The 13,872-nt window shown below is 43.6% G+C and overlaps 2 protein-coding genes across 2 annotated transcripts; both read right to left on the reverse strand.

Moving 5' to 3' along the window:
• Positions 1–4,108: 4,108 nt before the first annotated feature.
• Positions 4,109–6,175, reverse strand: DL89DRAFT_301322 (uncharacterized protein). Its single transcript, XM_040890842.1, has one exon. The coding sequence runs from the start codon at positions 6,014–6,016 to the stop codon at positions 4,373–4,375; it is 1,644 nt and encodes a 547-aa protein (XP_040748131.1). The 5' UTR covers positions 6,017–6,175; the 3' UTR covers positions 4,109–4,372.
• Positions 6,176–8,417: 2,242 nt separating this feature from the next.
• DL89DRAFT_281232 (uncharacterized protein) lies at positions 8,418–12,927 on the reverse strand (the record flags this gene model as incomplete). Its single annotated transcript, XM_040889632.1, has 2 exons — positions 8,418–12,751; positions 12,846–12,927. The coding sequence occupies 2 exons, from the start codon at positions 12,925–12,927 to the stop codon at positions 8,478–8,480; spliced, it is 4,356 nt and encodes a 1,451-aa protein (XP_040748132.1). The 3' UTR covers positions 8,418–8,477.
• Between the last annotated feature and the right edge of the window lie 945 nt (positions 12,928–13,872).

A 13,872-nucleotide genomic window follows, 5' to 3' on the forward strand; every position in this document is an offset into this window, starting at 1 on the left:
CAGTAGTAGCAAGTCGACAAATATATGTCTCATCATGTGGTGATAGCAGCCGACTACGACCAGCATGGAAGTTCCTCTTTACGCTATGTTGTGCTCAGGCAATGCGTGATACTGTGGATTGGGAGACTCCTGTGTCCAATGCAATTTGCCGGGTTGAGAGAGGATTTGATAGAAGAAATTTGATGTGATTTTTATGTGATGATTGTAACTTTATAGGCATAGCTAGAATAGAAATGAGATGTGGATGTGGATGAGAGAATGCTGTTGTCCTGTTGGCTAAAATTTGGAATTTGTCCACTGCTGTTTTGGGTATAAAACTAAACATCGAAAGTAGGAAAGGTCAAAAATGACCACTACCAAAAATTACTACTTTTTCAAAAGACAGTAATATCAAGGGAGTGCGACATTCTAGGAACATTAGTCTTACACAATTCTCATCATCGCATGCAAGTGATATGCATACCCCACTATCAAGGGTATTGCATCACTGCTTTATCAGATATCAAACATTTTCAGAAGAAAAAATTTTTGTGACTCAATTTTGCCGCTCAGTGTATTAGCAGAATAACCAATTAACAAATAAGAAATCAATTACTAGCAGTAGATAAATATTTTAATATACAGAATGTTTAGCAGTGGCCAAAAAGATTCTAGCAACTAGATTAACAAATAAACAAAGATGACAAATATGGTGCTTCTCCGAAACCCCCTTCAGTATCCTGAAAAATTTCAGTTGATACACAATTAATATGCTTCTACTGAGATAGAGGCTGGGTCACAAGAAATCAACTGAAATTTTTCTGGATGCCAATAGGGGTTTCATAGAAGTGCCCTTTGGAGGTCATTCTTGGAGTTGTAAATTTTAGTATATTACAATTTTGGTAGTTAAATATTAGAATATTCGTTTTCAGTACTGTTTTTGCTACCAATTATTTTTCAAAGCTATGATATATTATTGTGTCCAGAATGTTTTTGAGTGTATAATTGATTTTAAAAATACAAATATTTTTCAATTTCACCTAAACTGCCATCGGCAACTTGGAAAAGTTTCAGTGAACATAATTTCAACCAGAAAGAAAAACCTTTGCATATTTGGGGTTAATTATCATTGGGCAACAAAAGTCAATATCTCAATAGATGTGGCTAAGCAACCACAAGGAAATTATGTTCGCTGAAACTTTTCCAAGATGCCGATGGCAGTTTGAGGGAAATTTTTATTTCACTGAAATTGCCAATTGTTTCAACATGTGTATATAATTGTTGTGCAATTAATTAACTCAGAATGGCTTCCATATTGAAGCATTTTCTATCAATGCAAATTTCTTACTGAAAATTCCTATTTTAAAAGTTGCTTATGACATGTCTACATAGAAGTTCATTGACTCATCAATTTTAGCTTGAATAAGTTTATCTTGTAGTTCTCTCATTGAAGCCTCTAGTTCTACTTTTTGTGGTAAACTACTTCCAACTTCAGCATGTGTTGATCTCTCCTGGTTGTTGCTTGGGTAGTCAAAGTTAGATAGAACCCAAAGTGTGTGGTGATGCTCAACAGGAACTTTACTAGCTGCTAGGATCTTCTTCATATTGTAGAGGAAGCAACAGAGTTTAAACTGCACATTGTACACAGTTGTGTTTCTAATTCTCACAACTTCTCTATTTGATAGTCTCTTAAAGGTGATACCTAGTTCTCAAAATGTGCTCTCAACCATTGATCTAAATGTCCCAAGTTTGCTATTATATTCTAACTCTGCTTCACTTAAGTTGGTTCCTCTTGGCTTTCTAACTGGTAAGCAAAAGTTATGGAGGTCATTCAGAGTTTGTTATCTGCACAACAATTATTTATATATGTTTAAACTATTGGCAATTTCAGTGAAATAAAAATTTCACCCAAACCGCCATCGGCATCTTGGAAAAGTTTCAGTGAACATAATTTCCTTGTGGTTGCTTAGCCACATCTATTGAGATATTGACTTTTGTTGCCCAATGATAATTAACCCCAAATATGCAAAGGTTTTTCTTTCTGGTTGAAATTATGTTCACTGAAACTTTTCCAAGATGCCGATGGCGGTTTGGGTGAAATGGCAAAAAAAATATTTGTATTTTTAAAATCAATTATACACACAAAAACATTCTGGACACAATAACAAATAATAACTGGAGGCCATTCACAAATATAAATAGTTAAAGAAACTAAATAACTATTATCAGAATAACCAATTAACAAATAAGAAATCAATTACTAGCAGTAGATAAATATTTTAAAATACAGAATGTTTAGTAGTGGCCAAAAAGATTCTAGCAACTAGATTAACAAATAAACAAAGATGCCAAATATGGTGCTTCTACGAAACCCCCTTCGGCATCCTGAAAAATTTCAGTTGATTTCTTGGGACACAGCCTCTATCTCAGTAGAAGCATATTAATTGTGTATCAACTGAAATTTTTCAGGATGCCGAAGGGGGTTTCGTAGAAGCACCATATTTGGCATCAGAACAAGAAAACAATAAAAATATTAATAATTATGAAATAGCTAACCAATTCTGACTGATCTCCTTATAGAACTAGACTTAATCAAAAGGTTCCATTTTAAAACATCATGTTCAAGTCATCAAGTCATTATCATCCTATTTATAACTATTTTTCTAATACCAAGTAATCATATATATTATCAATTTTAAAAAGAATCAAACTATGCCATTTTAAAAAATCGTAATAAATTCATCAAGTTGTTAGAACCCCATCTGTAATAAGTAGATATGCACCAAGCAATCATATATACAATCATTTTTAGAAAGATTCAAACTGTGCCATTTTAAAACATCATATTCAAGTCATCAAGTCATTAGTACTCCATCTGTAATTAATCAATATGCACCAAGCAATCATATGTATCATCAATTTTAGATTGAAGGAATCGATTTTGAATTTCAACAATAGATGCTTCTAACTCTGCTTTTTGGGGCAAAGTATGTATTGGTTCCACTTGTGTTGACTTATCATGTGTATCAGGGTAATCAAAGTTACTCATAACCCAGAGTGAGTGATGATGATCAATATGTACATCACTGTTTGCTAGTAACTTCTTCATATTATAGAGTAAGCAGCATAACTTCATTTGCACATTGTAAACATTCCTATTCTTTACTCTAACAATCTCCCTGTTTGACAGCCTTTTGAATGTATTGCCTAGTTCTCCAAATGTATTTTCTACCATTGAACGGAATGATCCAAGATGGGAATTATATTCAGCTTCTGTTTCTGATAAACTTGTTCCTCTCTGCTTTCTTACTGGTAAACAAAAGTTGTGCAGTCCAAAAGTATCCTGCTCTTCTTCCTCAGTCATCTCTTCCAAAATACTTTGTGGATAGCCACCATCAAGCACAATGCAATCAATAGGTGATATGTTCTTCAGTAGCCCCATGTTCTTAATCATTCTTGAGTCTGGGTGATCTCTACAGTCTTCAGTTGGTGAAACAAGTAGAACCATTCCATTCACATCAATGCATACTTGTGTGCGATATCCTGATTTTTTCAATTTGAATGAATAGAGATCTGGTTTGTATGCTCCATTGTGTAGTGCTCTTGAGTCATGGCCATCTAACATTAGTGTTACATGTTTAAACCCTTGTGGATTCTGTATCTTTGCTGCAAAGACTCGTAGTTCTGGAGTTGAAAACATTGTTTGTAGATAGTATGTTAGCTTCTTGTTCAAATCTTTCATTTCAGAAATATAGAACATATTGTGAATAGCTTGATAGCTGCTTCTTGGAATGAATCTTTCCATTTCATTGATTGACAATCCTTCAACAAGTTGGTACAAGATGAGCAATCCTTTCTCTACACTTCTGTAAGGACATGGATAATGAGTGCAACCAAACAAAACATTCAGAAAGAAGAAAACAGGAATCATCCCTAGATGTTTAAGAAGTGTATCTTTTATATGCTTAATTTCTCTTACTTCATGAACTTCACTTCTGTGATATTTTGTGGGCTTTAAAATTACCCAGTCATCATTCAGAAACTTCCATTTGTTTGTGTACAGCTTATGAAACTCCCTTTCTCTGAGTTCTTGTAATTGATGATTCATCATTGTGAGGCACTCATAAATTTAAAAGTTGTCATTTATTACAATGGGCCCATTCTACACTTTCTTCACTACAAAACTTGCTGACCTTGATGAGCAAGAGAGAGAAAAGCTTGCACAACTACTAACTAAGAATTTCAGTATGAGCAGGAAATTGTCAGTATATATCAGAGCATGGATTGAGAGTGTTTCAGAAGATAAGGGTGTTACTATTAAGCATGTGTTTGATGTATGCAACTACAGTTGTGCAGATATGGAAGTAATGGTTGCTAACTGCCCATTTTAAAACTAGATCCTCGCAATATGGATAATACGATTATGAATTCTAGCTACTTTAAGTACTACTTCTTGATTTGGTTCACCAATAATAGAAGCAATATATTCACCAAATGGACTACTTGCTTGTATTTTGATATGAGTGTGAGTACTGCTAACTACTTCATTGTGAATCATATAGATATCTAGATAGTAGAATGGCAACCCTCTAAAAGTATATAAGAAATAATGACTAACTAGGAACTCATCTCCAGCATGAAGTATGTTATAAGCAACTTTGTATCTAGCTGGCCTAAGATCAGTATTTTCTCTTATGTATATGGGTTCTAGATCATCAAGTTCAATGTTGCTGATATCAGCAATAAGATCATCTATTCCTAGGTCATCAGCATCCTCACTAATACTTGAGAGAGTTGAGAGACAAACTTTCTCTCTTGCTTGTTGAGCAGTTAGCCAATCAATATGCATCCCACGATAGTTTACAAGTCCCATTTCAGCAAATGTGTGTTGTTGTCTTTCTCTTGAAGCAACAGGCCAGAAAGAATTCCTCTGACTTGGAACAATGGTGATGTTTGTGTTATCTCTTCTTAGAACAACTTCTGATTCAACAGGACCACTGCTGGTAGCATATGTTAGAAGAACAGTTGGGTGCCCATTAAATGTAAGATTGGAAACAACAGTCATCACATCCTCATTCTCTTTCAACTTTTTAGCTATTCCTTGTTTCTTCATAGTTGTCCTATTGAACCAATGGCAGTAACCAAGAGCATGTTCTTTATGGAAGTAAATGCATAACATATTTTTGTTATAAATCTGATCAACTAGTGCCATCCATTGCTTTTCATAAGATGTTGCAAATGTCCTACAATCACTAAGAAACTCCAGTGTACTAGCAATTAAGTTTATGTTCCATTCTACTTCTTTCAACTCAGGAGAGTGAACAGTAAGCTCAAGTCTCATTAATCCTTCATTCCTGCAAGCAACAAGTGTTTCACCAAATTGCTGAGAAGTTGGCATCACTAGCTCTGATAGCTTAGAAGTAAGTTGATTACGAACCTCACCACTTTCTAGAAGTTGAACAAATTTATTATACAACTTGTTCCTAATTTTTATTTCATCTTCATCAGTAAACCAGCTAATACAGTTTGCTCCAACTTTATCTTCATCATCAAGAATATCATTGCTACTGATTTCATTATCAAGAAGAAATTCCTTAATCACAGCCCTAGAAGATATGTTTAAACAATCCATTGTAATATCATAGTTCAGAAGAAATACATGTTCCTGATGCATCCTAAGAAAGATATCAGTTAGTGCAGGATCAGCTATTGCAACATTTGGAGCAGATACTTTGTAAACAGAGACTTTACCATTTCTTGCACTTGTCATGCACTTCATATACTTAAATCTGTATCCATCACCAAAAACTCTATGCAATCTAACAAATGGAGTAATATTGTTAATCTGATCTATAAGAGCATATGATTCAGGTATCTCAACAACACATGAATCCATAAAGATATCAGATTGCTGAACAAATCCTTGTTGTTCAATGCCATTACTAGTATATCTTGCATCAGATATATCAGGCATATTATCTCTATTCTTCAACTGAAGTCCCAAAAGGGAGTTAAGATGTACTCCCAAGGAGGCCATTCACAAATATAAATAGTTAAAGAAACTAAATAACTATTATCAGAATAACCAATTAACAAATAAGAAATCAATTACTAGCAGTAGATAAATATTTTAAAATACAGAATGTTTAGTAGTGGCCAAAAAGATTCTAGCAACTAGATTAACAAATAAACAAAGATGCCAAATATGGTGCTTCTACGAAACCCCCTTCGGCATCCTGAAAAATTTCAGTTGATACACAATTAATATGCTTCTACTGAGATAGAGGCTGTGTCCCAAGAAATCAACTGAAATTTTTCAGGATGCCGAAGGGGGTTTCGTAGAAGCACCATATTTGGCATCAGAACAAGAAAACAATAAAAATATTAATAATTATGAAATAGCTAACCAATTCTGACTGATCTCCATTGACTTTTTGAAAAATATATTTTTGACTTTGTTTTGCTCACAAAAATTTGTCGATTTATCTCTCAACAACTAGCATAGCCACCATAGGCTTTTTTTGACTGCAGCGATAGGCCCATGCATCGAGTTCACTAGCCACGAATAAACGGTTTCATTTACTTTCTCATGTACAATTTCCTAGACCAATGCAACGTAGGTGCCAAAAACGATGAATTTTGGCCATTATCAGATCATACGCATAGTGAAGCCCTATATGTGAGTAGCGCATCGTATCTAGGAGATGCCACTGACCATCGTACAATAGAAACAGTACACACATCTAGTCAATTTATAACCCAAATTGCCATTTATGTAATGAAGACTATTTCAGACATAATCTTTGCACTCTCCTACTGCATATCCTAAGTATGTAATCAAGGTAAGTTATATACCATCATATGCACACTGGTCAGCATGTCACATCCCCCTCTACTAAGGAAGCAATAGCCACAGCTGTATGGAGATATACTACTCTAAACTCAGAATCTACTTTTTCCAATTTTCTTAGAATCTAGTTTTCCTCTCAATGTTGGCAGAACAGAGTATATTGATTAGGATTTTTCATTCCCACTATCACCAGTAGGGCATGTACTTTGTATAGCAAGTATATTTGATTTGATCTATTGTGTATTTGATCAGAAATCGCTGCTTAAAGAAGGATTAAGAAAGTTGCAAAATTTGTGATTCAGATTAAATGGCTTATCATTAGGCACAGAGGATACATATAGATATCTCACAGTATAGAGTGGATAGCCACAGTAGTAACCTCTCTACCTATCTATATACTGATACTATAAAAAATCATGTCATAGAAATACATTGCTTCAAAGGAGAGCATAAGTGTAGTTGCACATTATTTATAGTTGATTACTCCTTCAGTGAACTAGCTATCAATCTCATTTCTCTTCAGCGTTGAATACTAGTCATGTGAATATCAATCATGCAATCTACATCTATAAGAGTGAAGGCAGCACTGAAGCATTGATCATTTCCTTCATATTTTTCATCTCATGTTGAATACATGATAGTACCATGCGTAGTTGAGCAACATTGTGAATGAGATATTTATATAGAAGAGGGAGTGCAGCAGAGTTATGGGTAGAGATTTCACATCATTCAAAAAATGATAAGGTATAGAAATAGCACTATGAAGCCAAAGTTGGTAAAAATTTTGCCTCTCAAATTTTTCTAGTTTTTTACTCTTGTATCGATATCATACGAAGTATGATGTTTAATGAACATCTGTCATGCTGCTAGGGTGGTTCCGACTCACCCAAGGCGGATTACTCACTGAGAGTGGCGCAGCTTTATCCAGGGCCGTACGCGGCTTAGATGAGGGCTCAGTATGCGCACTCGGCCCTTGCTTAAATACCCCTTGCTGGCTCCTAGCAGCAGGGATTCCTTCTGGTTTTTCCAATATATCTTGGTGAACGCCTACTTTTGGTTTTATCAGCACATTTATAATCATCATTAGGAGAACACGCTACCTAGTTTCCTCTTCCCTGACATTTGACCTAGGTCGTTTTAGGCGCGTACTGTATTATTTAAGTGTATTTTGTGGGCTATGATGAGTGCTGACAGAAGAAAGGCACCCGGCACCACACATCTAACTTCATACGTTTATACTATGTCAAGCCCCATCAAACATATGTCGAATGGAAGTATCTACGTTATCTGATGATGAAGATATAGCATCAAAATGTTGAAAAAAATTTTTTGTGACTCAATTTTGCCGCCCAGTGTATAAGCTGAAAAAATTTTGTGACTCAATTTTACTGCTCAGTGTAGTACTCAGCATATAATCCTGTATTGTATGGGCAGGTGAGACTAGTCACAAGGGAGTGAAGCCCACCCCCAGAACATACAGATAAAAGGCTATATACATCAGAGAAACAGCTTGTTTCCACAGGTTTATTCTTTTACTCAAATTACAAACACATCAATCCAAGTAAAAACATTTCTACACAACGAGTGCATAGTTCATGATACGGCGTTGATAGCAATGAGTTTATAAAACAACTAAAGTATTTGCAACTTACAGCTTGATCTTCAAACGACGCAGCGGCTTCTTCTTCCGCAGGAGGCTGCGCATAGGACCATTGATGACGAACACCTGCCAGAAATTGGTTGCAGCCATGTTACCGAGACAGTATCCCCACAGTGCCCAGCGGCTGTTCCTAGGGATAACATTGTGGCCAAGTGGGCTGTTGTATGGCTCGATTTTCCATGTGGGCTTAGGGTAGTGCAGGCTCTCGAGGACAGTATCGGTTCCACAGTTGAGGCGGAATGCACAGCCCACCCGGTTCGGATTAGCTAGAAGCATATACGACACAAAGGTCATCAAGAAGGCCCAGATGACAAGCAGCGAGTAGTTTTTGTACCAACGGGCACGGTAGAGGTGACCGTAGTTGACAACGAACCCGTTGTTAATGAACTGGAATGTGGAGACAAACGACAGAATTGATGCCTCGTAGTTGTCGCCCAACAACCACCACTTGGTCACATCTACCTCAGCAGACGCGTGCTCGTTGCAGCGGAACCAGGGTTGCTGGAAGAGCCAGACATAGGCCATTGCAGAGAAGAGCCAGTTGATCAGAGCAATGCCGCCAACGGAGGCCAGCATCTGAGGACCGAGAATGCGTGTGGTTGGCCGATACGGCGCCAGCTTTTTAGCGGGGCCAGACATGGAAACTGTCATAGCCAGACCAGTGGCGATAGCACCATCAATAAGCATCCACAGGTTCTGCGTCAGACTGATGGCAAAGTAGAAGCTGGCCATTTTGACCATTCCCGACATGATCTGACCGTAGCAGATGAGGGCGGCAAAGTTGGCAAACGATGTGGCCAAGCCAGCACGACTCTGAATCAGCAGCTCAACACACGAATAGATAGAACGGTTGGCAGACGAGAAGGGCGATACAATCGAGGCCTCAGCATCGGAGAGGGCGATACCAACATGCGCAGCACGCAGGGCACCGCAATCATTGCCGCCATCACCACACATTGCCGTGATGCCGTACTTCATATGCAGCTCGATGCATTCGACCTTGTTGACCGGCTTCATACGCGCAAATACGCGAGTATGGAACAGGATGCTGTCGATGGCGCCCGTGTTGTTGAGACGCGAGAATGCAGTGCCTGTAAGCGCCAGCTCCGTTGTCGGATATCCATCTTGGCCAAGCTCTGCCAGGTACGGGGCAATGTCGCTGACAGCCTCCATCGTGTCGACATCAATCCACTGGACATCGTCCATGGTCGATTTGCAGTCACCTAGCAGGACCTTGTTGTTGGGCGGGATCATACCGCACTGGCGCGCAATATAGACGCCAGTTAGAGCGGTGTCCCCGGTGATCATGACAGTACGGGTTGAGCCACCCTTCAGCTCGCCAATGGCGGACTCAGTGTCGCTCTTGAGCATGTTCTTGAACACCAGCAGGCCAAGCAGATTGCAGTCACCCTCAAGCTCGTCCTGCGTCAGGTCCTTGATCTTTTCGAGTGGAATGTCCAGCTCCTTGTGGGCAATCGATAGGACATAGCAGCCCTCACGGGCCAGACCGGCGCAGGTATCATCGTAGTCGGATGGCACAGAACTGCTGTTCGCGATCTGCCTGATGCGCTCAAACGAACCCTTGACAAACACATGCAGCTTACCAGTGGTTTCATCCAGAATGGCGACCGACATGGAGGCACGGGCATGGACGAACTCGAAGCGGCGAACAACGTGCAAGATCCCATGCTTGGCGCTATCAGCGGGAATGATCGCATCGAGATACCTGGGGGCTGGATCAATGGTAGATTTTGACGCACGGAACTGCTCAATGTCGACGGGGTTACCGATGAGCTGCCCGTTGAGGTCAGTGACAGCATGGCAGCTGGCAACAGCCTGCTGGAAGAGAACATCATTGTCGCCCAACGTGTTCTGGAACTTGTTGAAAGCGCCTGTCTGCTTGTCAATGCACTGGCCGCCGTAGTACTCGAGGCCCTCCTTGGTCAGCGTGCCAGTCTTGTCGAAGCAGAAGATCTGGACCTTGCCAGCAATCATGATGCGCTGAGGGTCGACACAGAAGATCTGCTTCTTGCGCAGACGCGCAGCAGCAATCGACTGGCCGATGACCAGAGCAGCAGGCAGTAGCGGTGAGAGCAGCTGGGCAATGGCAAACACGCCGTAGAAGACAATGGCGACGTTATTGCCCTTGTACAGGTATGCCGCCATGGCCATGACGAAGACTGAGTACAGGATTAGAATGAACACCACAATGCGCATCTGCTCGTTGAAGATGAATGAGATCGGATTCGGGAACAGGATCTTGCGCACCAGCTGGCCCTTGTCAGACGAGGTACCCGTGCGGTTGACCAGCGCCAGCACACGGTCGCTCTCGAGCTGGTCGGTGGCATGCAGGATGGGCTGCACTTGCGATACGATTGTACCTGCGTACAGGGTAGACATCTTTCCGGCGCCTTCGGGGTCGTAATGCCCCTCGTCCAGGCGGAGCGGGAACTTGCGTATCGGCAGCGGCTCACCCGTCAGTGATGACTCGTCCATGATGGCACTTCCAGAAAGCAAGATGCAATCGCACGACATGTGTGAGCCAGAGATGATCTCAATGACATCGCCAGGCACGAGACCTTTTGTCGAAGTCTCGATCCACTGGCCGTCACGCTTCACGCTGATCATTTCCTCTTGCTCGGCCATGCGCTTCAGGCGCTTCTCTGAGCCCATGCGCAAGAGGACCTTGATAGTGGCCGAGATCATGATCACGCCAGTGTCGACAAGACCGACCTGGTAGTAGGCGTAAAAGTAGAAGGCCCACAGAAAGATGAACTGGTAGATGTAGAAGAACGAGACCAGCTCGCGCACAAAGGCCATGAAGACGCCGGGCACTTCGACCTGGATAAAGTTGGGACCCACCAGCTCGGAGCGGTACAGTGCATCCTCAGAGGACAAGCCACCCGCCTGCGAGATCAGACTGCGGTTGGTGGCTCCCAGATCAAAATCGAACGGCGCGTACTGGCCAATCTGGTCGTCAAACACGTAGCGTGTGCACTGGTACGTAAAGTAGATGCGGCCCTCGCTGGTGCGCTCGACGGGACAAGTGGTGTAGGTCCTATCCTGGCTCATCACAATGCTCAGCCTCTCGGTGATCCGGTTGATGGCCTCCTGCAGCACGTTGGGCTGCTCAGCTACAAGCTTGACCTCATGCACAGGACGCACCACGCAGACGTACTGCCCTGTGGCCGGCAGGGTCTGCACACGGAAAAAGTTGCGCAGGTGGGGCTTGAGGATGTAGAGCACGATCAGGAAAAGGAACGACAGCCCCCAGACGATCAGGAAGGTGGCCAGCTCCAGGTAGTCATCTTTGTACGCCAGGCTTGAAACCACGCCGTGGCGCCAGCCGGGCATCGAGCCGTAGTAGTCGGTAGTCCACACGCCCAAGTAGCAGATCCACAGAATCATCACTCCGCCGATCGACCAGATCCCCAATGTGCCGAGGAAATGGTCGCGGTAGCCCTTGAGGCTGATGTCGCGCTGCAGGCTATCTGTAGTCTCCAGAAGCGACGGGCTTGCCCCGTTGATCGTGGTAGCACCGGGCCGGGCAGTCTTGTCCAGCGTGTTGCGCTCATCTGAATCGTCATCGAAAGCAATTGCCGCACCCTTCTCGGCCTTGACGTCATCAATCGGTGTGTTGGCGGCGGCGGCAGCAGCGGCGGCTGAGCGCTTGGCCTCTGAGGCATCGAGCGTGTGGGAGGCAATTTGGTGCACGCCGCGCTCGGCCCAGCGCTTGTACAGCGACCACACGCCGATTATAAAGGCCAGGGCACCGTTGACGGCAAAGGTGGCAATCCAGTAGCCCTCATTGTACTTGTAGTTGGCATGTGGCGCCGCTGGGCAGTCAGCCCACACCCCGATCATATCGCCGGTTGCCCACATGCTGCCCCAGATACCTACAGATTGGCTCTGGTCGGTGATGCCGGCCCACTCACCACACCTGTTGCGGATGTCGGGTTTCGGGTCCCATGGATGGAACTGGGTGATGTTGACCTTGGGGATCGGCCCGCAAGGGACCAGCGACAGGGCTTCGGAGGGGATCTTACTGGGCTTTTGCTTGCAAAAGCACGGGTTGGCCGCATTGATCTCGGCTGTGCATTCGTCGTGGCAATGGCCATCGGCACAGAAGCTCTGTCCTTCGGGGCAGGCTGGCCGTACATTGCCGGGGCACTTTGACAGATCGGATACGCAGAGCGAATAGCACGTCTGGTTGTATGCCTGCCTCAGCGGGCATTCGGCGCCGTTCTCATCGTAGCGGTTAACTATGATGCTGGTACTACGGCGTTAGCATGTGTTATTTTGCTGCGGGGGAGGGAGGGCGTCCAGCTGTTCGGGCCAGGCGGCTTCGTCACGTACCTTGGTGCCAGAGCTGGTTTGCAGTAGCGATTTGCGCGCACAGCAGCGTGCCCAGGACCAGAAGCGTCTTTCGCAGTTCCATGGCGATGGGTCGTTGCGGTTGGAATAATTACAGTTGTACCAGTGAACAGGAGTAGAGAGTGCAGAAAACAGAGCAGCTGGGCGGAAGCAAAGCAGAAAGGGGGTTGGTTAGGGAACTGGTGCACGCTTTCATTGTGTTCCTCCCCTGGCCGATTCAGTCCCTTTAAATAATTGCGGGCGGCTAATCACAAACGGCGCCCCGTGGGCAAACAGTAGCAGGCGCGCAGCGGCAGATGGGGAGGGGCGCATTGCAGGTTGACTTTTTCTTGCCGAGGAACGGTGGGCAATTTGCCCATTGGCGCAACGCGGAGAATAAGGGCGCCAGTTTGGCCCGTGAACACTGGGCCGCGGGCCATAGAGCAGAGGCGGGCGGATCGCGCTGCCGCGACGGTTGCAGAATGGCCCATCAAAGCGCCTTCCTAAAGCGGCAGCCATGCACTGCCAATCCTGAGCCCCGCACTTCAAAGCGTCAGGCTGGCCAGCGGGCGCGCACCCAGCCTTTCGATGATGCAAAAGCGCTCGGCTGCCCCGTAATTTCCTGTCTGGCTTATCTCGCCAGCAGGGTAGCGTGGTTTTTTTTACTCCACATGGCTGGGACGCCAGATAATCGACTGGGCGCGTGAAATACGGCTGCAGCTGCTAGTCCGGGCGCGTCCATGCGCACCGTCCTTATCGCCGGTCAATTTCTCGACCAGAATAATATCCGCCGCGCTGTTGCAAGAAATCCACGATTGCTCCGGCGCACCAAGCCAGGCGCTGGCAGCAGCAGGCAATTCCCTCTCGCCCTCTGACGTCAGCGGTGGCAATCGTTTTTACATGGCTTTGCCCAGGAAGGACGCTTCACAGCAGGATGTGCAACGTATGCAGCGCTGGCAAGTCCTGCGACTGTACGCCTGTCCGACGCGCAAGCAGCATGCGAGCTTTTTATGGCAATCAGCCCACATCC

This window comes from Linderina pennispora, assembly GCF_002104995.1.
Source record: "Linderina pennispora strain ATCC 12442 chromosome Unknown DL89scaffold_1, whole genome shotgun sequence".
Classification (NCBI taxonomy): Eukaryota; Fungi; Kickxellomycota; class Kickxellomycetes; order Kickxellales; family Kickxellaceae; genus Linderina; species Linderina pennispora.

Coding starts and splice junctions, on each gene's coding strand:
- DL89DRAFT_301322 (XM_040890842.1), bottom strand. CDS start 6,016: ATGGCCTCCTTGGGAGTACATCTTAACTCCCTTTTGGGACTTCAGTTG.